The sequence below is a fragment of the Tympanuchus pallidicinctus genome, unplaced genomic scaffold (assembly GCF_026119805.1).
Source record: "Tympanuchus pallidicinctus isolate F22 unplaced genomic scaffold, pur_lepc_1.0 scaffold1, whole genome shotgun sequence".
Lineage (NCBI taxonomy): Eukaryota > Metazoa > Chordata > Aves > Galliformes > Phasianidae > Tympanuchus > Tympanuchus pallidicinctus.
The window spans coordinates 92,761,112-92,789,065 of record NW_026294618.1 but is presented as its reverse complement, the minus strand read 5'-3'; the positions used below and the strand labels follow the sequence as shown (position 1 = coordinate 92,789,065).

Here is a 27,954-nt window from a genome sequence, read left to right as displayed (position 1 = left end):
GTACAATTTAAAATACTTAAACTGTTTTAAAAGGTATTAAAGGGCAAAGTACAACAGATTATGTATGCACAGCAGTGAGGATATAGAAGAGAGGATGGAATCTACAGTCTTCTGAATTTTTCTATATAAATAATAAGATCTTTTTTAATGAAAAGAGGGGGGAAAAAAAAGTTGAAGATAGGTACACTCTAATTATTCACTCAGGAAAACTGTAGCTGCTTTACACAAAATATAACCCATTTTTATTTTGAGTTAATAGTCTCCTAAAAGAGCATTCTTATTAAGATGGAGAATTTTACATCTTTGTGAAGTCTAATCACTTGACCCCAAAGCTCCAAATTCCAGTCAAGCTGAAGTTGGAGAAAGGAAGCCCAATCCTGCTGGCTCTGAGTTCCCAAATGCACCTAGGGCTCCCATCCAGCGGCTCAGCACCAAAGGTATTCTTTCCACAAAACCTCTGCTAGACCTTAACTAGACTGTAATTTTCCCTCTTTTGAGAAATAAGAAAATAAATCTCATTAGGAAAAATATCCCACAGTTTAATTACAATGCCAAATGCAAAGGTAAAAAAAAAAAAAGCTACACATTATGAAAGAATAAAACTGTAAAATAAATATATATACACATGGCAGTTCTCAAAATGGTCACATCTTAAACACAGAACAACTACCAGGAAAATGACAGGTAACACTAACAAAGATATTGGTTAAGTGTTTGGTATTTAATTTACTAACATATGCTTTCCCCTGTATTTATTTCAGGAAACACTGAGTCATTATATAAAGTTCTGGAATTAATGTTCTCTTTTTATTGCTCCTTTGGAAAGAAAAATACTTTCTTGTATGAATAATTTTTGCTGCTTATGCTGCTTCCTTAGATTACTCAACACTGCAGGACTCAGTGTCTAAAGAGGGAGCAGATCACTACACAGAACGTTTTACCCTGATTTTGTTCTAGGAAAATCAGAAGCAAAATTACTTGTGTTAATTCAGATTCATGTTTTAAAAACTACGCAATCATATCCAGTTTTGGCAACAAACAAGAAAAGACAAAGCATCAGTGAAAGCACTCATGTCCACGTTAACTTCTCAGCCTGACCATCAGGTCTTTTCTTTGAGGTTAGTGTGCTTTCAGCGTGATGTCTGACACAGGTTTGCTTCCCCAGTTTATCTTCTTATTCTGACCATGTAAACTGGTATGGAGAGACAGTTCTCCCTACCACATAATTCTGCTTTTCATTGACTGATGTATGACAGACACTATTTCTGTGCTGTCCAGAGCACAGAAACTGTACCTGTTATTTTACTAACCACGTATCTCCTGAGATCTGAAAAACAAATCAATTCTCCCACTGTTAACAACAAAGGTCTTGAACTTTGCATCTTTTAGATGACGGCTCTTCCATCTTCAGTGCTTCTAAATTACTGGAATCAGATTTGCCCTTATCCAGCACAACAGTTATACCAGATAGAAGGTACCCTCCGCCTCCGCTCATTGTCAGTTTTGGATGGCTTCGATCTGGTAGGACCTTTAAAACAGAACAAAGAAAAAAAACTGAAAAGCATCTGTGAGGAGTCATGCTGTATGTGCGCATCAAATGGTGTATTTCAGTTTACAGTATTTGTTCCAGCCATGACATTTGAAAAGTGCATTTACCTTGAAAGGGCAAAGCGTTTGCAAATCAGAAACCACCTCCAGAAACACCTACTGTCCTCCTTCTTCATAGCACTTCCAGCAGAACTACAAATTCAAGGCTCAGACTCTTGAAAGTCTCATTAAATTGTTCAGAACTCACATACTTTGTGAGAAACCACAATGGGTCTAATATACCAGCAATCTTTATGTATCCACTACTACTGTAAGACACAGCAGTGAACTAAGACTTTCAGCTCTGCTATTCTTTTCTCTAAGTCTTCTCCTATTTTGCTTCCTTCTTCTTTTGACTGCCCTCACAGCTCTAAGCTCATCTATCTGTTTTCAGGAGGTGACACTGTGTTGCTCCTAGCTAGGGTTTCCTAATATTCACAAAGTACTGCACCCGGGCAGAATAAGCCTTGCCAAGCCTGAACATATGAACATCCATTGGTTCTCACCATCATTCTTGACAGCCAGTAACTATGGCCACCCTTGCCTTAAGTCAGTCACTGTATAGTAAATAATTCCTTATGGACTCCAGAAGCCTATGGGTGAGGAGCAAGCCAATACAATGCAAGAACCTTGAAGAAGGGGTAAGCTGCTTACAAATGAGGTGTGCTTCTCTTCATAGTGGGGAAGGGTGCTCCATGTTTATATATACCTTGTTTCAACAGAGTTAGTCAAATCAGTATTTTTCACTGTGGAGATTTTCCTAGACATGAGATTCCTCCTTTAGTTCCAGGAAACGTGTTACATGTAGATACCAACTTTAGAGGTCATTACCATTCTTGTGCTACAGAAATCTTTTAAGCTATCCAACCGACTAGAAATTAATAAATATAGTGTACAAGAAATATAGCAGAAATATTACATTAGATTGTCACTTAGCTACTATAACCCCTGAAGCAACACAATTATGAACTTTTTTTTGGCATGCTGCCTTTCTATTTCTGCAAGTATTTCAGTGAATTGCCTTGGAAGTAGGAATGAAGCATTTCCGTTCAAAAAACATTGCCATTTCACATTAAAATGCTTTAAATATTTTCTTGCTACTGTCATATAAACAAATGTATGAGCTTGCACATAATTTCAATCAATCCAAAACACATTTTGCTTCCCCAAATAATACAATCCTTACCTGGTAGCTTCGTAGCCATGTTTCAGATAGATTTAGATTAACAACACCACCTCTTTCTCTCAGCTTAGTGTAACATTCTAATAAGGGCTTAAGAAAAGAAATAACAGGTTATATGGCAATATAACCTCAAGCTTACAGTAACAACAGCTAGAGCAACGTGCTCCATTTACCTCTTTATATTGGCAGTAGACAACAAAAGGCCGTGAAGGAGCAACAAACTCCAGTAAAGACAGTAATAGAGGAGTGGGATGAAACTTGCTGGCTACAAGTAAGCTGTAAAAGAAATTTCATGCACATTAGTCTTCTGCTTCTTCAAGCCTATTCATCAAGTGACATTTTCTAGTTAGCATAGCACATCATTACAGCTTCAGTATTGCTCATCAGCACGTTTTCATGGCTCTAGCAATTCCCCAACTATAAAAACAAATTATTTCCTACTTGCACTGTTTAGAGGATGAAAAGCTTGTATCCAGTACAGCCTATTGAACACATTGCAGAAATATTCCTTTCAGCTGTTTTGAACTCTGCAATACTTCTTACAAACTGAAGAACTTTAACGCTGCTTTTATACCCTATGACAATAGTTAAAATATAACATTTTTTTTTTTACTGCTAGCTGTTCCTTAGAATGTAGCTTCAGTCACAATTATTTAATGAAGATTACAGATTTTAAAGATTTAAGTAATTTGTAATTTAAAGAGAAAATTCATGAATGGGCATGACTAGAAATCTTTTTAAAAAAAGAACTTTTATGTCCTTGACAACTGAAAGTCTTCATATTTTAGTCTTTACCTTAATTTTAATATCCCAGTGTAACTTGTATTTACCGATGCTTAGGATTCTCTATAGATACCCAGAGTTTTAATAAATAAAGTCACTGCTAAACCTGAAAGGGTTAAGATGGTCAAGAATGGTTAAGATTCAAGTAGCTAACAGGTTGTACTTGTGCAGAGAATAAACTGCTTCTCCACTATACAGCTATATAAGAGGACCTCTCAGTCAACAACTGTTCTCCAAGGGAACAGCACTGTATGCTCTGTCAAACTTGCCTAATAAAATGGAGGTAAAGATGTTAATTTTTTTTTAAAACACAAAAGATGAAAGAGTTATTTTGCAGTTGTTTACATTTTGGTTTTCTGTTGGCCAGATCCTGTGCAGGCTTCAGGTTTTCCTCAAATCCAAACTGCAAAATGTCTGTACTCAGTAATTAGCCAAGTGGACCATGAGGAAATAAGACTCTAAACCATATTCCAGAAGGGTCTGAGTACTGTACTGACACCAAAAGGAACTCTGCCAGACAACCGGAAGGTAGGAGAGAGATGAGGGGGAATGTGAGAAATCAAGTTATGTTCTTTCATATGGCAGCACACATTGCTGTCAGCAGGTAGTCTGCTCAGTCTCAAAATTAATGTAGTGGACAAGAGAGGGGAAGGAATAGGCAGAGAAAAGACACAGAAGGTACAGAGAAGGCTGTGTGTTCTAATTCTGAACACAGGGAGCATCTGTAATCCAATTTCTACTTTTATAGTATCAGAAAAAATGTGATGATCCATCACTGCCTACTCTTTATAAGACAAAAACTGCATCCCTAATGGATGCCTTCCTTCTTTCTCCTCAGAGACATACATCTGCCTTTAACTCACAAATGAAACTGATAAACAGGTCTAGTACACGAACTCTTTTCCCATGTAACAGCAGAAAAGAAATATAAATCTTATAGTTGTATCTTCAACTTTAAGTAGTAAACATTGTTAAAGCCAAGGTCTCAAGAAGGAATCTCCGTAAGCTGGAGCTCATCTTTACCTAATTACTAGTTTTCCCTTACTCTGACAATGTCTTATCCTTTCTCCCCATCTGTGGAGAAGCTTTTAGCTATCTTTTCCCCATTTCTCTCTTGCAAAACAAAACAAAATCTGGACTTCCTCACCTGTTATTTACTCCAATTCCAACCGAGTCATTAGTTTGAAGCACTTGCTTTATTCCATGCCAATTTCTCCTGCCTTAACGGCACATACTGCATGGTTGTTGACCTTAACAAATGCAGGGCTACCCAAGGCAGATGACTACAAAGAGGGGCACTGCTTTAAAGCACCCAGAAGCTTCTCCTCCCTTCCACCCCCCATACTCAAGACTTTCTCGAGCAAGTACTCACTTCACATATGTAATTTATTACACCCTTCTTGCTTTACCAACAAACAAAAGAAGAAACATCCATTTGTTTTCAATCACTTGTACAAGAGACAAAAGACTAACGAGGCTTCCTTGAACTCAAAATCAACAACTGGATTCTATTTTACAATGCAGGAAGAATAATCAAGAAAAGTAAAACCCTTTTTTTCTTTGCCAAATCGTGCACTGATGTTTTTTCATTTTAAGATGTGCAGGAGAGAGCAGTAAAAACACAGCAAAACGCAGCCACTGTTCAGGCAGTTTAGTGGTAGTCTGCAGACATCACTGGTGATCATTGGTGATGCTGATGGCAATGCTATTTGCAAACCTTGTTTTGCTACTTCAGGCAACACAGAATGACCTGTATCTGAACTTTCTCAGAACAGCTGAATTCTACCACCTAGCCATGCTGGATGAAATGCACTAAAATACAAGTGAGAATTAGTTAAAATATTTTGTAATAAAAATAAAAATTAAAAAATGCATATTAATTGCTTTTCTGAGAAAAACAGGTCTATTCCTACTGAGCCACCACATCAAAATTGTTTTGTTTTGCAGCATATGAATCCTTTTCTGATTATATTCTTATAAGGAAAGATGAATATGAATGCTATTAGATAAATCATTGTTACTTAATTAAATCAAATCACCTCAGCATTTGCTTTCTCATTTGATGAGAAAGTCATAGCCTCAGAGTGCTCTTATGTTAAACTCGTGGGGCTGAACTGATGAGAGTATGTTTATTTTTTTCTTCTAAGCTTATGATATTAAAATCATCAGGGAAATACTTTGTTGGGAAAAAAAAAAATTGCAGCTAATGCAGGTAAAATGAAATTAAGTGGTTTCTGGTGTTGTTTTAAAACAAATTAGTTTCATTTTTTTTAAACAAGTATTGTTCTAATTTACTAAGCTTAGGATCTCAAGTTCATTTTTACAGAAGAGAATCCAGTTTTTTATCTGCAGTCATTTAATATTAAATTCTACCTGGATTGTCTACTCTACATTAAACGTATATTTTTTAGATGTTTACTCATATCTAAAACTGATGGTTTCCTGATTAGCTCAGGAAATCTCAACCCCTTTAAGTGATGGAAAAAAAAAACAAAACAAAACTAGGTGAGAACCAAATGAGACCCAAGACACATTTGGCTTGACTGCTAGCTACTGAATATTAAGAATTAACTTTTTTAAAACAAAGCTTTTATTCATTTCAAAAAGCAGTGATTTCCTATAGATGCACTTCAGACAGAACAGCTTTCTGACTCACCCATCTGCGTTCTTCTCTCTCAGCAAAGCAGCAGTTTCTGTTAGCTTTTTCCTTCTCTCCCACTGTTTTCTTTGCTTTTCTCGAACCTTTGAACAATAAAGCATTTTGTGCTTTAACTCTGCATGAACTGAATTTTTGTTTTATGCAACTTAGACAGCTCAACATAAAGCAAGTTTTAAAACTCAATTTCAACACCTGAATAAGCTATACTTTAGCTGTCTGAAATCAGCAACATTGTGTTGAAATCATAAAACTCAAATAGCCATAAATCAATATTCTTACATTTTCTTTGTTTTCTCTTTCTTTATTCTCTTTAAATTCTGCATCCTCAGCGTTAACATCCATTCTTTCCTGCTCTTCTGTTTGGTTGATCTCCATAGCTGTTTCAGCAGAAGATTCCTCTTCTGTTCCCTGTACAGAAGTCTGCTTCTCATCAACCAGTCCGTTCATTTCTTCCTCTGTTAATGCGGTGTCTTCAGGTTCTGAAGGCAGAGTCTCCATAGACAATGTCCCACAGAGAAGACTATCCACTTTGCTGAGAGGAAATTCATGAAGATTATTGAAAAAAGGTTTTGGAAATCCAAAACAACTGGTGGCAGCTCTAACGGGCCCACCTCCTGGATACATCTGGATAATGGATCCATAGCCTACAGAAGTGGAAAAAATATTTCGCAGTAGTTCCTTTTAAAAGTATCAAAACTAAAAGTATTTCTTAAGTTTCAAATTAGCCCCCATCCTCTGCGTTACTGAACGACTTACCTCCCATTCGCTCCATCACAGCCCCCAGCACAAGGCCTGCACATGTTTCCATTACGACCATCTTGTTGCCAGCACGGACATTTCCTAAAGTAAGCATCTGAGCTAGAGTGTCATAACGCAAATGGCTAGAAGACAAAGGGTTTCAAGAAATATCACATTTCTTTTCTTAGAATCAGACATATAGCTCAACAGAGGCCAAACAGAGGAGGTTCGGGAAGGAGAAGGAAAGAAGTTTGAGAAGCCTTAGATAAAATAAAAAGCAGGTAAGAAGTAAGTGACCTCTAGAGATGCAGAGAGCCACTGCCAGAAAGGTAATTAGCAAAACAGAGGTGGCAGGAAGTGGTAAAAGCTGATGCTACATGCAAAAGAATTAATTTTTTTTCCCCCACTAAAGGAGCATATTGATTCATTTTCTGAATCACGATACTTTTCATTTATTTACAGTCCTTCCGTTAACAAGAAAAAGAGTGGTATTATATACAATAATATTAAAATATTTTTTCACAATATTCATATCTTTGTTCTCATTCAAGAGGAGAATGAAAATAAAAACTTACATAATTTTGCCAGGTTCCCTTGCATAATACATTGTTGAAAGAATGCGAGTGGATGGTTTTACAATTGTAATAACTGCCTCATATCTGTAAGAAGTACACAGCAATAGCCTTACTTCAAGCACAACAAATTCAGGAACTACTAAATATTTTCCACATTTTAAAATTCACTTACTTTTTTTTCTTCTTCTTTATGTATTTATCTTGAGCAAATTCTGTTTTGTCTCGGAATGTCGTACTGTTCTCTATTAACTGTTGAACAATTTCCTTAAAAGAGACAATTTACATTTATTTATTACAGCTGGTATGTATTTCTCATTCATTTCATATTTAGTGGGTATTTTTGTTTGTTTTTTTTCTTCTAACAAGCATAAAAATATTACATACATTCCTCTATTGGACAAAAAAGTTCTACTGACATTAATGGCAAAACAAAATTCTACTAATCAGCCAGTCACTAATTCAGCTTTAACTGTGAAGCCTCAGTACCTACATATTTTTTATCTCATGCTGAATATGAAGGAGACTACCCTGCTCTCTGTAGGTGATCAGCTGTTTTTAGTCACACTGTATTTAGAATGGGACAGAGTTATGTCTATTGGCAGTTATTATGGAACAGTCAACATATATTCTAAGTTCTTAGTTTAACTTTCACCACTGGGTACAGCCATGCAAAACAGTTGCTACATTTTTGAACAAAAGAAGGAACCTGATGTCATAAGCAATATTTACTTGAATCTAACTCCCTCTTTGGGTCTCTGACTTCAGCATCTCTGTCTCTGAGGATATCTTTTGCATACATATACTTTTTTTTGTCAAGATCACTTTAGTTTTTCCTCTCTATTCTGGCAATTTATCGGGCATCTCCCTTACCCCACTTAATTACTTCTGTCTTTCAAATTGTGCTAGACTCCTGTGCCAGCTCCTTGCAGGACATCAAATGCTTTAGTATTTGCTACTTCCTACTAGGAGTCCTAGTACTTCTTTCTTCTCCACCTTCCATATTTTCCCAGATTTCCAGTTTTTGTTTCCAGGTCTTGTTCTTATTTCCTCCCTTTGCCAATCCAACTCTCATTTCTCATGCTTTCAGATTCCAGCTGGAGTGATCATTAAGACCTCCAACAGAAAAAAAAAAAAAAAAAAGCTTTCACTGTTCAGATTTGTCTTCATGCCTGCAAGATAACAATAAATGCTGCACAACGCTGTTCTGGTTGCTGTGATCAAAGTAGTTGGACTGGCAGAATTCTATGTTCCTATTAAACATGCATGAAGAGCAACAGTGTAGTCTGGCCTAATAAGAGTTTGGAGAAGCTGCTGGTAGGAAATGACACAAGAAGTATTTTCAGCATGGACAGCTGAAAGCTCCCACTGTGCTTTGAGAACTTAGTCCAAAATACAATGGTGCGAGTAGTTTTCACTTGCTGGTTTTTCAAGCCTTTGAAAGCTAATGATGTGTTATTAAGAGGGTGAATCAGTGCATATTTTGCCTTATTCTTGGAAAAAGTTAAGTGTGGTATCTACTTTTATTTCCCAGTAAAATTTAGCGACGAATCCAGATAATATTCCTGCAGGGTAAACATAACAAGCTAAAGGCAAGCTGCAGCACTTTGCAGTACCCCAGGAATACCAGAGCCTAATACCACACACCTATCCCTCAGAATATGGGAGGAATTTGGGAAGGTGATGGGAAAGATGAAAGCTTTATTTCACAGAGCAACCATCTCTCAAACTAAGCCTGAATCACAAAGCCTAGGCATTGACTTTTTACACACCCCAATAGTGATGGGACAAAGGTGAACGGCTTTAAATTTTAAAAAGGAAGATGTAGGTTAGATGCAAGGAAGAAATTCTTCATTCAGGGTGGTGAGGCCCTGCAACAGCTACCCAGAGAAGCTGTGGTGCCCTATCCCTAAAGGTACTCCAGGCCAGGTTGGATGGGGCCCTGGGCAGCCCTGGGGAGGTAGGGGATGGATGGACGGGACAGCCCTGCCATGGCTGGGGATTGGGCTGGTGGGCTATAAGGTCCTTTCCAACCCAGACCATTCTGCGATTCTATGGTGATTCGAGGGATTCCATGCCATTCATATACACAAATTCAAATTCTACCAGACTTTCATGGAAGGATGGTATCCATTGCTGCGACTTAACAGTCTAAAATGAATATTCAGAAACCACAGTTCACAAAGTAGACTATTTTAATAACCTATATTATCAGTACGGTACATGTACAGCACAGACATGCAGAGCACATAAAGAAAAGACAGAATGACCTTCTGCCACAGAGCTAATGAGAACTAACAGAAAATGTCAAAGCCATCAGACTCATTAGTACATTCTTATCAAAGAGAAAACACCAAGAAAAGCACAACCATGGAAACAGAGGAAATACCATTCTAAACTCCTTGGACTCATCTATAATTAAGCTGGCAAAAGCAGAACAGCTGTTCTGAACAGCAGCAAGAAACAGCAGAGTGCAAAGACGAGATGAACTTGATGTAAGCATGAGCAATTTTTTATCTTTTATGAGAAAGGATAAACCAAAGATGAGAGAGAATTTTGGCTGACAACATCTGCAGAACAGAATGTGCTGCATAACATTTAAGAAGGCCTCACTTCTTGTGGATTAAGTGTGGGGTATAAACCAATACCTTTTCTAAAAGAACTGATCTCTTGAGAATATTCTTAGCTTTTGAAGAGCAGATAAAACACATGCATCACTGTTTGGCAGGCAGCAGCCTAGAGGCACACCAATAATATGCTTGTTACGTAGTGTCATTAGTTAATGGGTGTGTGTTTGTCCATAATCCTTCACTACATCTTTGATAGTTTTATTATGGGACAATTTTAATACATCTGTAATATAAAAGTAATATTTTGAATTTTTAAAGGAACAAACAGAAAAAGTGATCGTGTGAATTATACTTCCTTTGTGGTTTATATTTATCTTACATCTATTGTATTCCTTTATATGTCTGTTATGGCTCTTAATACACTAAAAGTTCACACTTGACTTTCTACTGATAAAGTTGTCAATCTTACATGAAGTTTTCTCTGAAAACAGCTTTTGCATTTTTGTAAAAACAGATCTTGAGCAGAAGAACAAAGAAAAAGCACTGAAGTCTATGCGCCATTAAAAAGAATAGCCTGTTCCATAAACTGAAAGATAACCATCAAGGTAGCACAGAAATGACACCAAAACCTTATTTTTTTACCTGTCCTTTAATACCCTTGTCCTTCAAAGCCTTTATGTCATCATGAGTCAGTTTTTGAGACTTTCCATCGTCAACTATGTTACGATTATCTGTACCTGCTTCTTTTGTTTCTAAGAGAAAAGGATATAGATTTGTAAAATCTAGCTCTATGTACTTTTCAGCTGGAGAAACATGATTTAAGTTTCACAGACAGCAGACCTCTCCATGTTAAACCCACATGCTTTGTGCTCTTGCCATGTATCTTGTAAGCAATTAACATGTAAGATACATCTTTCTCAATATATTCACCCAAATTAAGGATCAAATTTTCTCCCATATTAAGAAGTGTATTTGTTACAGGACAACTGGAACAGTAGATCAAGTAAAAAACATGCACTTTTATGATAGAAAGAAGTAACATAATTTAATGAAAAATTAACAGAAAGGTTTTCCATCATTTTTGGTCTTATCAAAGAATAACTTGTTAGTGCTTTTTTCCCCCCAAGGATCAATCAATCCTCTTAATACCTGTGGTAGTCTCTTCCACCTGTCTCTTTGGCTGCAGGTTTCCATCACTTGTTACTTCAAATGTAGTTCCGTACACATGTCCAATGGCATTATCCAGATAGAAGCCCTGCTTCTCAAAAATAATTTTTCTGAAATAATAAAAAAGTTAATGACATTTAAGGCATCATCTTAACCACGTCTGAATGGACAGGTGACAGGATTTGAAAACCTCCAACAGCTAGAAGTCAACTTGATGTACACCTGTTTTAGCTATGCCTTTGAAGCAAACCAGGATAACCATAAAGAATGAAATGCTAACTACTATTAACCACAACACCACATTATGCTGAAACTGGTTAGGAAAAGAATGAAAAACTTGAATTCAGTGTACAGCATGAGCAATGCGTTTTCAGTTCACAAGAACTCTGAAATGAGAAGTAAAACATAGGGATATAGAACTTACATTGTACAGCACCATTTTTGACATGAGAAACAAAGCATCTAATGCCAGATACTGCCACATGTTCTCAGCCTACCCTTACTCTCATTAGATTAAATAACAAATTAATACAAGTTATTTCATTCCCTATATTTACTCTTTTACTTTATTCTTTCTTTTATGATGGATGCTTAAACAAAACAAAAGTTATACACTGAGATTTGCAGAAAAGGATCTGACAGCGATGTCCTGGCAACGCTCTGCAGGCCAATACAGTAACCACCATCTGAATAGCTACAAGTGTTAATTGAAGAACCCCTCCAGACCCGATTCTTTTGCTCAGCATAAAGCCTCTCAAAAACCAGCATCCCCAGCTTCATTTTCTAGGCCTTGCTCACATACAATACCTTTCAGTCTCCACTAAATCAAAAGGCCAGAACACTAACGCTGACTTCTAAGCAGTGGTCTACAAACTCATCTGCTGCACTGGGAAGAGCACTGGAAGGGCTGTCCCTTGATGACAGTATTTCCTGCTGGGGTACAGGGGCTCCTTGCTATACCAGCAGGCCTAGGAAAGGGAAGCAAACTTTCACAGCAGCACTGTCCCACTGAAGCTGCTCCCTGCCCCGCTACAAAAACAACACCGCCCCTTGCAGAAAGCAGCGCGCACAGCAAGGGAAGCACGGCGACGGCATCTCCAACCTGCTGCTCTCTCTCAGCTCTTCAGTTGACATCGCTTTGACAACGACACCTCAGCTATCTTTCAAATTCGTTACAACTCTGTAAAAACACGCAACTAAATCCTTGTTGCTTTCAGCCGCCGCAGGTGGGACAGAACTGAAACCTCCCAGGGCTTCAGCGAAGGGTCCCACGGCGCCACGACCGCGGGAGGCTGCAGAAAGACCGCCAAAGAAAATGAAAAAACCGCCCACCGATCCCTCACCTCTTCCGCAGCACGGGCACGGCTTTGAAGACGTCGCCCCGCTTCAGCACGGCGCAGTCCCCCTCGCAAATTCGCAGGCTCAACCTCCGCTCAGCCTCCATGACCACTGGCGTGCTCCCGCCGGAAGTGTGTGCTCTCGCCGGAAGTTCCCCCTCTCTGCTTCCTGTGGCAGTGCGCAGGCGCCGCTCAGGAAGCGGTTTCCCGCCTACGTTGGGGCGTGTGGGAAGCCCCGTGCCCTACGGACTTTAGGGGCTCCTTTGGGGCTTCGGCCTCAGCGGTTTCTGTTATCTTTGTTTCGATGCATTTTGGCCTACTCTGATTCGTCAGGCGCCGAGGCTGAGATGAGCAGAGACCTCAGGGGCAGGGGGTGTTCCCGGAGACGGGGCTTCCAGGGCTGGCGAGGAGGCTGGCGAGGAGGCTGGCGGGGAGGCTGGCGGGGAAGGGCGCAAAAGGTGGAGTGTAAGAGACAGCCTGAGCCTGGTGAGCCAGCTCCTCCCTGCTGCTTCCTAGCCTGCTTGTCACTGGACAGCGGCAGTTTCTTGTCTTCTGGTGCACTGAGACCGCTGAGATCTGTGAAGCTGTCATATCCACCTTGTTTTAATCTCGATCTCTTTCAGCAAGTTCTCGACTCGTTCAATCAACTTTGGACCAGTTTATTCCATATAAGGGCTGGAAGCTTTATTTCTCTGAAGGTACTTTTAGGTCAAAGTTAAATCTAGCAGATATCCTGATCGCTTTTCTCCGGGTCTGGTTGCACGTAGAGCGGATAATAGGAATAGAAAGCAACTGAAATTCGTGTTTGTTATGTGAGAAAATAAATGCAGTAAAGATCAGTCTTGTAGCATACTGTAATATCTATAGGTTCTGAACCTTGGAAAGAAATTTTGAATAGTATAAAATATAGTCTATTGATAAACGTGATGGAAACTGTTCGGTTAGCTACGTGAAGCGTGCAGTCTGTCATGCTGGCACATGGGCACCTCTGCTGTGCTTTTCTCTTACCTGCTTGACCTGTGTCAGCATAGACACGGTTCTCTTTTGTCAGAGACCTTGTAACAACATTACTGTCGTCCTGTAGAGAGCAGACATCTTTTTCTGTTCTGGAATGCAGAAATAGAATGAAAGAGAAACTGCTTGTTTATGTATTTAGTGAAGTGGAAACAGTTATTTCTGTCAGTTACTAATGCTGTGTGTTTTTGGTTAGCTTATGCTGACAAATCACCTTTTGTCCAGAAAACACAAGCCTTTGAAAAATTTTTTATGCAACACATTGAACTTTATGATAAGGTAAGTAAATATGTATTTCTTTGTGTATGTGTGTGTCTCTCTAATTATATTGATGCAGTAGCATATATTTTTTAATGTGTTTTTTCTTTCGAAGATGATCTCCATCACAGCTGTGAAATGTTTTATGACATTTTCTTTGTGTGGTGCTTATCATTTTAAGTGTATTGTATGACTTGAAATATTTCACAGGATGAAATAGAAAGAAAGGGAAGCATCCTTGTGGATTATAAGGAACTGATAGAAGATAGAGAATTAACTAAATCAATACCAAACGTATCTACTGAGTTACGGGATATGCCTCAGAAAATACTGCAGTGCATGGGTCTGGCAATTCATCAGGTAAACTTGAAGTTCTGATAGATGTGAACATAACTGTCATGATTAAGTACTCAATCAAATGTAAAGGCAATTATGTTATTTAAAAAAACAACTTATTTCTGTGCTTTTCTCTATTATGGAAATCTGCTGTTTATTCAAAAACTCAACAACCTCCTTTTCTGTATCCTTTCTGTATGACCCACAAAATCCTGTTCTGAAAATGCTTTGGTTTTGTTGCATTTTGTCTATTTGTCATCAGAACAGGTGATGAAAGCTAAGTGGAATTCTAACAAATACATAATGGGGATGTCTAATTCCTGTTCTATTAATGTACTGTGGGTTGCCTGGGCAGTTTGTCCCAGCTCCTGAAGTGAAGCCATTCCTGGTGGCTGGCTGGGGGAGCAGATGGAGGAATTCCTGGTTCCATTCAATATCTCCTGTAGTATTTCACTAGTTGTTAAAAGGCGAATTTTCAGACATTTTTGTTAAACAACTTTCCACTCATTGACCAAGATTAAAGGTTATTTTTTTTTTTTTTTAATTGAGAAAACTTTACAAATGTCATAATTTTAAATTCTTTTTAGAATAAAGCTTAGAATTGGGAAGAAACAGGAAAATACTGTATCAGGAGTCACTGAACAGTAGGGAGCTCTCTAGTCTTCCCTAATGTGACAGATGGCAGTCAAAGAACAGCCAGCTGAATCCATGCTGTATGATATACTACATTCATGTTTGCCCTTCGTTCTGTATAGGTGCTAACCAAGGACCTTGAAAGGCATGCTGCAGAGCTGCAGGTGCAGGAAGGGTTACCACTGGATGGAGAGCCTATAATAAACGTTCCTCTCATTCACGCCAGGTAATGTTGTTGGGTATTTGTTCTGTTTGCAGGAGCATCTCAGCCTCTCTTATAAGGGTCATCATTGTCCATGCGTGGTGCTGAAGGTGTACTTGTTTTGCTGAGAGACTTTGCTATTTCCAGAACAGTCTGTTTTTGTCTTCACAATGACAAAAGCTAAACTTGTCCTTGTGAAGGAAAAGGCAAAAGCAGAAAGACTCTTACAACCCTGCTTATAAAGTGAAGAAACAGCTTATAAATAAATAAAGTATTATGTAAAACATGTTTATTAAAAAAAAAGAAATATATTTCTATATTTGCTCTTTATCGAAGGAAATAGGAAAATATTCAAAAGGATCTAGGCTTTTGGTAGTAAAAGGCTTGCCTTTATTAGGAAGTATATTATAAACCTGCATCCTTTTAATTAGACAGTGGAAGGTGTTTAGGAAAACCTGTGACCAAAGAAGGTATATACAATATCTCAAATCCTGTGGGGCAATTATGGACCGTGACTCTGCAGAAGAAGGTATTCATAAGTCAATCAATATATGATACTCTCAAAATATTTCTGCAACACAGGCGGGGTGGAGCAGTGGGTTGGTGGAATTAAGGATCCTGAGAAGGAGCAAGGCAAAGAAAAGCAGGACCTAAACCTGCTTGTATGTGAAATATATTCTGTTTATATCAGTCCTAGTCATTTCCAGGAGAGATGTATCACCATACAAGCAAAATGTATAGCTGTTAATGTATATTCAACTGGAGAATATTAAATGTGCTGCTTTCGAGAACAGGAGTTGGACGATATGTCGTGCGTTCGCAGATCAAATCATTCTAGTCATTGCTTGAGATTATGCTGGTAATTAGCATGTATGCCTCTTCTTTTTGCTTGGCTGCGGCATTTTTGGTTCATCAGTTAAGTGTGGTAAGCTTTCCAATTGCTCTCACTTAATATCTTTTGCAGACTGTACAACTATGAACCGCTAACTCAGCTGAAGAACGTTCGAGCCAACTGTTATGGGAAATACATTGCCTTGCGTGGCACTGTTGTACGTGTCAGTAACATTAAGCCTCTGTGCACTAAGCTAGCCTTTGTATGTGGCACGTGTGGAGATGTTCAGAGTGTTCCTCTGCCTGATGGAAAGTACACTCTTCCCACTAAGGTAAGTTAAAATCATCTAACTTTATGTTTTTCCCTTTTGCATTTTTGTAGGGCTTTGAAAAATAACAACACTGGTAGTATTTAAAGTAGGTGGGTGTGAGGGGGAGTAGTTCAGATGTTTAAAGCTGGATTAAATAATGAACACATAGGAAAAATTAAACTTACCATCCAACTTTGCATTACTACACAACGTTGTTATTTGGAAAAAAATGTATTCTGGTGAGACAAAGCAGTTTGTAGAATCTCCTGCCAAAAAAAGGGCATTGTACCAATTGTGTGTATTTTTTCCAACAGCTGAATCAGGGATCAGCTGGCTGTGCTTGATAGCTCTTTATTATCCATGTATATGTTATAATTTATAACCCTAATTTAGCTTGGATTTTTTTCTCCTGAAATTGCGTTAGTAAATCTCATTGTTTTACTTACTTTCTTTTTGGGGAAGAAGAAAAAAGACATTTAAAAACTATTTTTAAAGAGATTTGAGAATGAATTAGAATTAATACTGTTACAGTGCCTTGTTCCTGAGTGCCGTGGCCGGTCATTCACACCTGACAGGAGCTCTCCTTTAACTACCACAGTGGACTGGCAGTCTGTTAAGTAAGCTTCTTTCCTTCTGCACAAAAATGTTATACAACAGGGCAGTCCAGAAGTGACAGAGAGGCTCACTCTGTTTTGTACTGTGTAACTTTAATCTCTTTATGCTCTTTCAGTTTAAAGCCCTTAGTCCTGTCCCTTCACTGTGCTCCCTGCTGGAGTCCCTCCCCAACTTTCCTGCAGGCTTCTTTGGGCAGTGGAAGGCTGCGATGAGGTCTCCTCAGAGCTTTCTCTTCTCCAGGCTGAATAAGCCCAACTCCTTCAGCCTGTCTTCATAGGAGAGGTACTCCAGCCCTCTGAGCATTTTTGTGGCCCTCCTCTGGACCTGCTTCAATGGTTCCACATCTTTCTTGGTCTGGGGGCTCCACAGCTGGATGCAGTTCTCTAGATGGGGCCTCAAGAGAGCAGAGCAGAGGGGAATAACGCCCTCTCTGTCCCTGCTGCCACCCCTCTGTTGCTGCAGCCCAGGATACTGTTGGCCTTGCTGGCTCACATTCAGCTTTTGTCCACAAGAACACCTGAGTCCTTTGCAGGGCTGCTCTGTTTCATCTCCAGCCTTGTGCTAGGAGTTGCCCCAGCTCAGGCATGGCATGCTGGCTGGCACTTAGCCTCATTGGACTCTGTGAGGTTCACACAGCCCATGTCTCTGCCTGTCCAGGTCCCTCTGGATGCCATCCCTTCCTTGCAGTTTGTTGACTGTATGACTTAACTTGGTGCCATTTGTGGGCTCACTGGGGTTAATTGTGATCCCACTGTCCATATCTCAGACAAACATGTAAATAGAGCTGATCCCAATACTATTGCGAAACGTTAAGCTTGTGCCCTCTGCAACTTTCTTCGATTGTTGTTAGTTGTATCTATTGTTTAGTAATTCCTTTTAATGATCTGGAGGTCAGTTAGGAAAACTGTGTTAAATTACATCAATCAGTTGTGACAGTTGAATGAGCAAAATGTAAACTTAAGGGCTAAAAATCTTAGTTTAAAATGGTACTGATTATGCCTCCAACACCTCAGGCATACCCTTGTAGAAAGCAGTAGTGCTGGGCCTGCCCATTCATTTGCTTTTTATGTCTCATCAGCGAGCATGCCTAAAGATGTCAGAACTTTGCTAGGGGGGAACATGTTACAGTTTCCATTTCTACAGAAACTAACATTGTTAATGTAGCAAGGTAGACATTGGATTTCTTTTCTTTTTTTTCCTCACTCCTGCTGTGCTGTCACCACCACTGACTGTTGTTCTGTAACACACATTCAGAAGAGCTGTTTCTTGCCCAGTGCTCTACAGCTACACGGAGTGAGCTACTGGTCTTGCTGTAGTCTGAGGAAATTCTTGGGCTTTGCTGAGGTTAAAAAGCCAGTTGTGCATTCATTGGGGCTGTAATGTCTGACACCCTCACTTTGTACGTGAAGTCTGTCTTATTTCACACACTGTACTTATTCCTGCGTTAACATGCTCACTGGTGCTAGCTGTTGTTTCAGCAGTTCATTGTTATTGTCTTCTGAGGTGTTATGCATAATGCATTGTCATTTGTTGAAGTCTGAACTGAAAATTGCTTTTCTCCAAATTCAGCGCAGCTGTTTTTAATACTGATGACGACATTTCTTGTGCCTCCCTTCTCAGTTCAGAAAGGACTGGTTAGAAGTTCGTGTCTACGGCGTTTGTATGCTGTAATTGAATTGGGAATGTTATGCATGGAGTTTGTGTTGTATGGGTTTGTGTGTTGCAGGGTTCAGGAGCTCATGTCGGATGATCAGAGAGAAGCAGGCCGAATCCCTCGCACGATTGAATGTGAGCTGGTTCAAGATCTTGTGGACAGTTGTGTCCCAGGAGATGTGGTCACAATTACAGGGGTAGTTAAGGTGTCCAGCACTGAGGAAGGTAAGAGATGTATCCTGGAAGACTTCTTTTTGTGTGAGGGGCTTTTCTATTGATTATACGAGATAAACAGCCCTCCCCCTTCACTTGAGCTTGCAAAGCTGTACAAGAATTAAATGTATATCTCTTCAAAAGTTCCCAGAATTTCACAATCAAGGCTTCATTTTGAGCAAGCAATGTGCTTTGCTGTTTGAGAGGAGCGCTGTCTCTAATGTCTACTGATAATTGGGCTTTGTCTTCTGCAACTCACTGGTCTGTGTGTAATGCTAGTCCTGAAGTGGCAGTGCTGACACAAAGTGCTTCATAGTATGTCAGCTGGTAGGAAAGCCTTCTCTGAACTAATAATATGAGGAAGATATATCTGTATTTCTTCAAGTCTCATTAAGATTCTTTTCTTTTTTTGCTTAACCTTTTCCCCTTGGTGTCTGTTCAAAGGACAGGAAAACCATCACACTACTGTGAAGGCATATTATCTTTCTCCATTTAGTCCTCCCTGAAGAAACTTTTCTCCCCCTCAGTGAAAAACTAAGCTGTGCATAGAATGAATATGTAATATTCATTCTGTGGCTGTAATAGAATGAATATGTTGCAGAGAATTTCAGTAGCAATTTGCCGTGTGCCTGCATTCACTGCTCAGTAATCATTCTCTTGAGGATATGGAAAATGTTTAATTGCTAAGGTACATGTGTACCTAAAAGCATGGAACTTAATGAACAAACGTAACTAGAAGCTGTTAGTCACTGTACATCAATTTTTGAAGATGTAGGTGTTGAGCTATTTAAAATATGAACAGCCTGTATTTTGCACGTACCTGTACCTTAAATTTTTGAGTTACCTTGTGCCATTTTTAAGTCCCATTAGTACTTAGGATGTAAAAAATGTTTCTTAATTATCTGTCAATCTTTCTAACAGGAGTGTCTAAAAATAAGAATGACAAGTGTGTGTTCTTGTTGTACATTGAAGCAAATTCTGTCAGCAACAGTAAAGGACAAAAAACAAAGAATTTTGAGGAGGAGACTTTTCAACGGTCATTCATGGAGTTCTCACTTAAGGACCTCTATGCTGTTCAAGAAATTCAAGCTGAGGAAAATCTCTTCAGGATTATTGTGAAGTAAGTTGTGTCAGAGCTAGGTTAGGTGTGACCAAATTTGGTCCAGTGTGGCAGCCTATTAAAACTATGAGATGTCTGAGGTTTGGACAATACGTACTGTACAGATTTAATGCACCATAGTGGACAAAGGGCTCCAGAGGAAGTGTTGCAGTAGGGAATGCAAATGGAAGCTGAGGATTTCAGAACTTTGGAATGCAGGGAAGTTCAGAGAGTTTCAGGTCAGCTCTGAGATAGAAAGCCACAGGAAAATAAAGCAATCCATTCATTTCAGTAACTAGTTTTAACTCACGAGCACTGTTTTGTTGTCTGCTCTGCTTTTCCACGGCAGAGGAGAGAGATGAGGGAACTGATTGGAGGGTTCTCTAAAGACCCTCAGCCCAGATAGAAAGGTACCTGTCCAACTGGAACATCCCTCAGCTCCTCCCAGTGGAGTCAAAGACAGAAAACTGCAGTGCTTTTAGAAGAGTTACATATAGTTATTTGATAAAGATCAGGATGGGTGCAGTAACCATGGGGAAACTCAAATGAAAGGCTTTCTTACTGTTTTCAAGTACATCTGGTTATCTGAAAATTTTGAGAAATTCAATGCTGTTTTTTTAAATTTGAACTCACTCTAACAGTTCAACAACTAAGCAAAAAACACATGTGCTTATAAAAGTATTCTGGGACAAAGAGACAGAACAAGTGATTAGCGTTAACGTGAGATCTGTATTCCTCCTGGGTCACAGTGTGCTTTTTCTTTCAGCTCTCTTTGTCCTGCTATCTACGGCCATGAGGTATGCAATGCATCAGCTCTGCCTGCAGCTTCAGTTTGAAATGTTTGTGCCACATTCAACTCCTGCAGGATGTATGAAGTTTACTGGAGGTGCAGGGAGGGCGCAGGGGCTGTATTTGTGGGTGACTTCAGTGTTGTTCCAGTATGGGAACTGACGAGGCAGCTTTATGCCCTTGGAACTTTCTTATGGGATTTAAATTCTTTCATTCAGAGGGAAAGAGTTCTTACAAATAGGTCTGGGGAGTCATCAGTGTTGATGAGCAGGACTGAATACTTACTGGTGTTCCTATGTACCACTTCAGATTGTAAAGGCAGGCTTGGCCCTGGCCTTGTTTGGAGGATGTCAGAAGTTTGTCGATGACAAGAACAGAATCCCGGTGCGAGGAGATCCACATGTTCTGATTGTTGGAGATCCAGGATTAGGAAAAAGTCAAATGTTGCAAGTATGAGTTTGTTACTACTGTATAACTGTACTTTTCTTGAATTCCTTGCTGCCTTACCTAGCTGGAGAGATCTCTTCATGTAGCATGAAGGCCTCAGGTATAGCACAGTACCCAAATCGGTTTCCAACTGTCCTCTATTTCCAGAGTGCCTTGCAAAAGGGAACCAGCCAGTTAAAGCACTTATCCAAGCAGATATATTCAGTCAAGCCTGAGAGATTTCAAATGCTGTGTAGGCTTGCTCTCCTTCCCTTGTTAGCCTATTTCACTGCCTTCCTCCCTGGTGAGATGTTTTGCTCCTTCCTATCTTCTTTTAGTTGACCTGTTGTCAAATAGAAAAGTGCTTTCTTAGAATGACCATGCCACTCACCTTCAGCAAGGTGTATTTCCATTCTTTTACACCATTCCCATGTTACTGGCCCAGATCTTTGTCCTTTGGGAAAGGAACCTGCTGCTACTTTTGTAGGAGTCTTGGTGGGCATTTTTATATGACTGTGGCAGAGCTGGCTGCTGGTGGAATTTCTTCCTCTTAAACAAATTTCTAATTTTTTTTTTCACTGTGTCAGGAAATTCTGGCATCAGAAAAATGTTTCTTTTCTCAATGTCATTCCTAAATAATAGAATGTCATTCAAAAAAAGCTGTTAGTCTCTGATAAGACCCTGAAACAAGGCATCTCTTAATCATCACTGTCTCTGGGGGAAAAAATGACAGAGGAAAATAAAGCTGTGTAGGAGCCAGTCTGTGGTGGGTTTTGTTGTTGTGCTTTTGTTTGTTTGTTCAACTCTGTAGTCAGTGCCTGTATTATCTGGCACTGAGCAAATATGCTTTGGGTGTTAATAACACAGTGGATGGGACTCTGCCAGTAATGTGCCAGTAGTTTTTCCTAATATGTCATAGAAAGAGGTTTCTTGGGGTTGAAAGGAGCTCTAACTTGACTGTTGGGCCATGGTAAATGGAAAGAAACAGATTTGTTTTGCTTTGTACTGTTTCTCTAGAATAAGGCTTATGAAATTGTTTACCGTGCGGAGAGAAAAAGGTCCTTCCTTCTCTTCTAGGCAGTGTGTAACGTTGCTCCTCGAGGTGTGTATGTTTGTGGTAACACTTCCACCAGCTCTGGCCTGACTGTTACACTGTCTAGAGATGGTGCTTCTGGAGATTTTGCCTTGGAAGCTGGTGCTTTAGTGCTTGGAGATCAAGGTAATGTTATGTGCTTAATAAGAACAACCAGGATGGGATGAGGTGCTGCTGAGTCTAAGACAACACTGCTTGTGTGGCTGGGGTGAAAATGTGAGTTTGAAGTATAGTACTGGCATTCCATATCTGGGAAGTTCTGAACTTCACCAGTAGTGGTTCCTGCTTTCCTAGGGCCTTAGTTATGTATAAAACACTCCTTTTTGAGAAATCTGGCCTAATGTCAGTTACTGGATTCTTACTGCTTTTGAAAAATAGCTTGCTTACAAGTTTTGCCATCCATTTTTTTTTTTTAAAAAAAGCTTCTTGTGTCATCTCAATGAAAAACAAGACACTGCTGCTGCAAGCCAGGCCAGCTGCAGCAACATGAAATGGAAATGGACGTTGTTGAAAGGACAACTTGGTCCAACATCTGCAGTATCTTGAGCCTAAGTTGGGTTTATGACACTGTGTGGGACTGTAGCATACACTTGTCCATCAGTTAATGTGTTTTATTAATAAATCTTTGTCCTGTGCTAATTGTTTCCAGGTATTTGTGGAATAGATGAGTTTGATAAGATGGGAAGCCAGCATCAGGCTTTGCTGGAAGCCATGGAACAGCAAAGTATCAGCCTTGCCAAGGCTGGTATTGTTTGCAGTTTGCCAGCCAGAACATCTATTGTTGCTGCAGCAAACCCAGTAGGAGGACATTATAACAAAGCCAAAACAGTGTCTGAGAATTTAAAGTAAGCACTTCCTGAAATGCTGCTTGTATGGTTTGCATTCTGGAGCAGGAGCTTCTGCCAGTCTCGTATAAGATTGATTTCTAGTTTTCTAGAGCTTGAGCACAAGTTATAGTGGTTTTTCATGCTTCTTGGGAGACAAATTGCTGTTCTGTTTTATTTTGAATGAAATGGACAGGATTCTCTGTCTTTGATATAGAACAGAGTTGCTGAAGTCTTGCTGCTTTTATACAAGCATTGTATTCTTGTTTTTACTGTAGAATGGGGAGTGCTTTGCTGTCGAGATTTGACTTAGTTTTTATTTTGCTGGACACCCCAAATGAAGATCATGACCATTTGCTGTCGGAGCACGTGATGGCAATCCGAGCTGGGAAGCAGGCAGCGTGCAGCAGCGCGGCTGTGAGCCGTGCCGGCGTGCAGGATCGCTCTGTTCTTCAACTTGTTTCTGATCGGCCTCTGCTTGAAAGACTGAAGGTAGCTCCCTCCTGGGCCTCTTGCTGTCTCTGTTCCTGTGGTGTTCTTTGCCGGGGGCCTGGCAGCCCTGACTTGCTAGATGTCTTCAGTCTCCTACTCTTCTCATGAGAAGTGGCTCTGAATTAAATAAAAAGTATTGAAATCTCTGGTTTCTACAACTTACCTGTTGTAGCTAGCATCATCTATCTATGCTGGAGTTGCTAAAATTGTGTCAACTCATACAGAAGAGAATTTATCAGCTGGGCTGCTTTGTTATTATTATTGTTTTTTATTGTGGGTAATGGGAAGGTATTTTGCATGAAAATGCTCTAAACCAAACTTGCTGATTTCAGTAAGGAGCTACAGAACTAGACTGGTATAGTAATCTTTTTTAACATGATATGCTTTGAAATACTGAATGCAGGTAAAGCAGTGTGAAAGCAAACACTTGGATGTTTGCAAACCAAGGAAGACTGAGGATTATAGGAGGAAAACTTTTTTTTTTATTAAATGTGGTCAGAAGTGCTGATGCTGCAAATGCACAGTTTTTGGAAAAACAAACTCCTGCCCCCTGCACTCTTCAAAATGAGATGTCAGGAGTGACAGCTTAACCTTCTGTAGTGATGTATCTTGTAACAAGAAGGAAATTGGATTTTCTCTTTTTGAAAAAGATTTCTGCATAAGGTTTATTTGTATTTGACACTAAGGAGCGCAGATTACAAACTTCTGCTTTTTGTGAACTGGCCAGGTGTGTTTAATAACGTGTCTAAATGTGGTGCATTGACTTTAAAAGAACACAGCTTATGTATGTAGAATCAAAGCCCTTCCAGTACGCATTCAGAGCTTCAGAAAGTTGTCACCACATAAAGCATAGGAGATGAAAAGTTCGTTTAAAAACTGGGTTGTGTTCTATAAGGTTGCGATGAAAGATCAGAAATCTAAGGCCCTTGTTTGTAATTGGGTTAGATCTCACCAGGAGAAAACTTTGATGCCATTCCACATCAGCTGCTGAGGAAGTACGTGGGTTATGCTCGCCAGTACGTTCACCCCCATTTATCTCCAGAAGCTGCTCAGGTCCTTCAGGAGTTCTACCTGGAGCTTCGGAAGCAGAACCAGGCAGCAAGCAGCACGCCGATCACCACGAGGCAGCTGGAGTCGCTGATTCGACTCACGGAGGTAAATTCAAGCTTTCATACTTGGAGGATTGAAGACAAAGACGTTGTTCCTGTGTGATACTGATAGTGCTGAGTTATCCTTTGTGGGGGGGGTTTCGTGGTGTTTTTTTTTTTAAGATGGTGAGAGTCTTAGAAATGCTTTAAAAGCTATTGTTGCTAAAAGCCTCTTATGAAATAAAACATCCTTAAGGAGCTAGAAGTAAAACCTATCTAGCTCCTAAAAGGCAAGAAAGGTGCTGGCAAGGACAAACTGCTGCTGCCCATCTTGAATTGTTACTGTCTTATCTAACACTGTATCTTAATAACATTATTTGTGATGTATTATTTCCTGAGAATAAGCTGTTTAAAAACTGCAACCTGCATCTTGATATCATGTGTATGAAAGGGATGATGTTGAAATGCTATCAAAATAGAGGTCTTGTCATCTCTATTCTCCAGGCTCAGATTCCGTCTTCGTGCTCCTAAAAATTGTGCTTATTGTAGCATCATGTGGGGCAGGTCTGCAGCTTTTTCCCTCATCAGGTGTGATATCTTAAACATACCTTTCTGATATACTTTGTTTTAAGGCACGATCAAGGCTGGAATTAAGGGAGAAGTGTACCAAGGAAGATGCTGAGGACGTAATAGAAATAATGAAATACAGGTAATATGCAGTGCTTTTAAACTAAAACACTGTGTTGCTACTCATTCACTTTCTAAAATAGACATACAAACACAGTGAAGAAATGACTTTAGCAAACTTAGGCCCCCAGAACCAGCATTGAGAGTTTTTAATTCCTGTTTAAAAACTGATGGCAGCCCTCGGTTGAATACTGCCACTTAGACCTTTGAGTTGTATCACTGCAGCAGTTATTAATATCAGTCCACAGTAATTGAAATGCTGCCAAAGATCTTCCTCTGGTGTGACCACTCTCTGTTGTTGCTGTTGAACAAATTAAGTTCAAAAGTGACTTGGACAGATGCTTTTTCTATGTTCCCTTGATAGGAAACCATCCCCTAGGAATCAGTCACTATCTGTCTTCTGAAAACTTAAGTGGTGATGTTTCAGGAAGGAAGTTCATGCATTTTTCCTTTTACATCCCATTTCTTTTGATGTGTTTATCTTAGCATGCTGGGAACATACTCGGATGAGTTTGGAAAACTGGACTTTGAACGTTCACAGCATGGGTCTGGGATGAGCAATCGGTCACAAGCAAAAAGATTTGTTTCTGCCCTTAACAACGTTGCAGAAAGAACTTACAACAATCTCTTTGATTTGCAACAACTTCGACAGGTTGCAAAGGAGCTACAAATACGAGTAAGTTTGGAAATCAAACATTTCTTTAACAAGTATAAAAGCAGTCAGAATTACTTAATGTATTTATTTAGACTGTTGTGGTGTCTGCTCTGTCTGTGCAGTGAGCTTTCTGCTTGGCCTTCAGTGGCTGACATGTGACTTTTGGGTTTTCATTCCTGCTTTGAGCATCTTCATGCTATACCATAGTGGGAACATCATATGGCCACAAGTGTGTTTTATCCTGTAACAGTTTACATTCTGTACTTGAGAGGTGGGCTGGGTTGCCAAACAAAAATGTTAACAGTTAATTTACCTTTTTGCTTAATGTGAAAAGCTTTAAATTCCAATGTAAAACTTGAAACTGGATTTCAGGCATAATAAGAGAGAAAGTGGAGACAGCTAGTTTCTTTGCATGGAACTTAATGTGGGCACCTGGTTAACACACCCTGTCCTGCTGGGACAAGATGACTTCCATCTCCAAACTTGTCCAAATGCTGACTATAAGCAAGACTAGATTTAATGTGAATCCCATCTGGCAGAGTATGTTGTTGCCCTCTCCCTTCTCACAAGGCCATTCATTTATTCAGCAACTAGTTACTTGTAGCTAAATGAATTCTAATTTTGCCTTCATATATTTCATACAGAATATTGAATGGGCAAAAGATACATTATAAATACTTGGAAATCAGTGAGAGCTGTAGAAAATAGACCTTTCTTCAGTATTTGTGTTCAGAACTTGGTTTTATACATATGCTACTCTGCATACTTTGTGTGCATTTGTGAATGGTGTACAAGCAAAGCACCAAAGGGTGTAACTGATGCTGTATTACCTGCTTGTAGGTCATTGCTTTGTGAAGGAAACTTAACTCCGTTCTAGCTTGATTCAATTCACTAAGTAATGCACAAATACTACAATTCTTTTAAATCATTTGTGTTGCTTTTTATCAGATGGAATTTATTTTTTCCAGTTTGGCATTTACCTTTTTTCTCTCCCCTTTCCCTCTCCCCCCCGCCCCTCTTTTTCCAACTGCAGGTATTTGATTTTGAGAGCTTTATTGAATCCCTGAACGATCAGGGTTATCTCTTGAAAAAAGGCTCGAGACTTTATCAGCTTCAGACTATGTGAGAAGAGCTGCTGCAATAAACTTTGAGACATAATTACTGTATCTGGAATGGACTGATGAACATGCAGCAATAAAGTGCCCTGACTTGCAGCCTGCTCCAGGAGCACCTCTTGCCCCTGTTGTTTACTGGAAGTTCGTGCTCAAACATTGGTAATGCCAGCAGGCTTGCTAGAAGCTAATGTAAGACACACTGCTCTGTGGTACTGCTGCTTGACTCATCCTGTAAGGCTGCTCGCCCAAATGATCGTAACAACAAATTTCAGTTCTAAATTTAAAATGATTGTTGGACTCACAAAGTTTAAAACCGAAATCTTCGGTGAGAAGGCAGTGCGAGTTGTGTTTTTAGCACTGCAGTTCATTTGAGGTGTTTAATGTATAGAAATGTTTCTAAAAATTTGGGAACGTTCATGTTGAGAAAGTCACCTCTGCAGCTGTATAGCTGGAAGGATTTACATTTCTGATTTGCAACTCTTTATTTATTGGTCTTCCTAATAGGTTTTATTTGAAATGCAAGTTTAATTTATGAAAGTCTCCTCATTACAATGCTTAATGTGTAAAATGGAAATTATCTTTTTATTTCTCATTAAACATAATATATGGGAGTAATATTAATAGCGAACACTTGTGTGAATGTTAACAGCAGTTACAGAGCACATTCATGTTACATACTATGTATGTCTTCTTTTTACTGTTCTACCACAGAAGGCTGTCTGTCTGATTTTGTGAAACGGAGCATGCCCTAATACAGAAACATAGCAGATGAGAAGCTTTGTGTAAGGATTTTAAAAACAATAGAATTGTTTTTCTCCCTTTCTAATTCTAAATGGTAAGCTGTATAAACTATAAGAATATTAGCTTTAGTCTTTCACCTTTTCCATTAAGTGATTTATTTTTGTCTTCCTTCCCCTCACTCCATCCCACCCTTGCACAATCTGTCCGAGGGCAGCGTTGTGTAAGAGATAAATAAAACACAGCACTGGAAATTCACATGTGGGGTTCTGCCTCACCTCCCCCT

The 27,954-nt window shown here is 39.5% G+C and overlaps 2 protein-coding genes across 5 annotated transcripts; one reads left to right on the top strand and one right to left on the bottom strand.

Annotated features, from left to right (window-relative positions):
- Positions 1 to 5: 5 nt before the first annotated feature.
- Positions 6 to 12,697, bottom strand: TRMT6 (tRNA methyltransferase 6 non-catalytic subunit). The gene is made up of 10 exons (XM_052672620.1): positions 12,603 to 12,697; positions 11,242 to 11,369; positions 7,698 to 7,789; positions 7,526 to 7,609; positions 6,969 to 7,093; positions 6,492 to 6,856; positions 6,210 to 6,295; positions 2,944 to 3,046; positions 2,774 to 2,860; positions 6 to 1,528 (listed from the first exon to the last, which is right to left on the bottom strand). The coding sequence occupies exons 2-10, from the start codon at positions 11,284 to 11,286 to the stop codon at positions 1,355 to 1,357; spliced, it is 1,161 nt and encodes a 386-aa protein (XP_052528580.1). The 5' UTR covers positions 11,287 to 11,369; positions 12,603 to 12,697; the 3' UTR covers positions 6 to 1,354.
- MCM8 (minichromosome maintenance 8 homologous recombination repair factor) lies at positions 12,560 to 27,809 on the top strand. Of its 4 annotated transcripts, none has more exons than XR_008209549.1 (19): positions 12,560 to 13,082; positions 13,220 to 13,294; positions 13,807 to 13,889; positions 14,079 to 14,228; positions 14,960 to 15,063; positions 16,004 to 16,202; positions 16,713 to 16,798; positions 18,523 to 18,674; positions 19,584 to 19,782; positions 20,528 to 20,558; positions 20,860 to 21,000; positions 22,054 to 22,195; positions 22,719 to 22,914; positions 23,172 to 23,385; positions 24,331 to 24,540; positions 25,106 to 25,182; positions 25,647 to 25,836; positions 26,849 to 27,119; positions 27,645 to 27,809. XR_008209549.1 is itself a non-coding variant. In XM_052695834.1 (18 exons), the coding sequence occupies exons 1-18, from the start codon at positions 12,575 to 12,577 to the stop codon at positions 27,663 to 27,665; spliced, it is 2,781 nt and encodes a 926-aa protein (XP_052551794.1). In that variant the 5' UTR covers positions 12,560 to 12,574; the 3' UTR covers positions 27,666 to 27,809. The 4 variants fall into 4 exon arrangements, 2 of the variants coding, with proteins under 2 accessions (XP_052551794.1, XP_052551779.1); XR_008209548.1 differs by having other exon boundaries at positions 27,642 to 27,809; XM_052695834.1 differs by lacking the exon at positions 26,849 to 27,119 and having other exon boundaries at positions 27,642 to 27,809.
- Positions 27,810 to 27,954: the final 145 nt, after the last annotated feature.

What these genes read in the sequence shown, in the direction of transcription:
- TRMT6 (XM_052672620.1), bottom strand. Translation starts at nt 11,286, where the DNA reads ATGGAAACCTGCAGCCAAAGAGACAGGTGGAAGAGACTACCACAG. An exon ending in TGTGATGGAGCGAATGGGAG is followed by an intron (nt 6,857 to 6,968) that starts GTAAGTCGTTCA and finishes CCACTTCTGTAG; the next exon opens with GCTATGGATCCATTATCCAG. An exon ending in TCTACTGCCAATATAAAGAG is followed by an intron (nt 2,861 to 2,943) that starts GTAAATGGAGCA and finishes TCTTTTCTTAAG; the next exon opens with CCCTTATTAGAATGTTACAC.
- MCM8 (XM_052695819.1), top strand. Translation starts at nt 12,575, where the DNA reads ATGAAAAAACCGCCCACCGATCCCTCACCTCTTCCGCAGCACGGGCAC. An exon ending in GTTCCTCTCATTCACGCCAG is followed by an intron (nt 15,064 to 16,003) that starts GTAATGTTGTTG and finishes TATCTTTTGCAG; the next exon opens with ACTGTACAACTATGAACCGC. An exon ending in ACAGTGTCTGAGAATTTAAA is followed by an intron (nt 22,915 to 23,171) that starts GTAAGCACTTCC and finishes TTTTTACTGTAG; the next exon opens with AATGGGGAGTGCTTTGCTGT.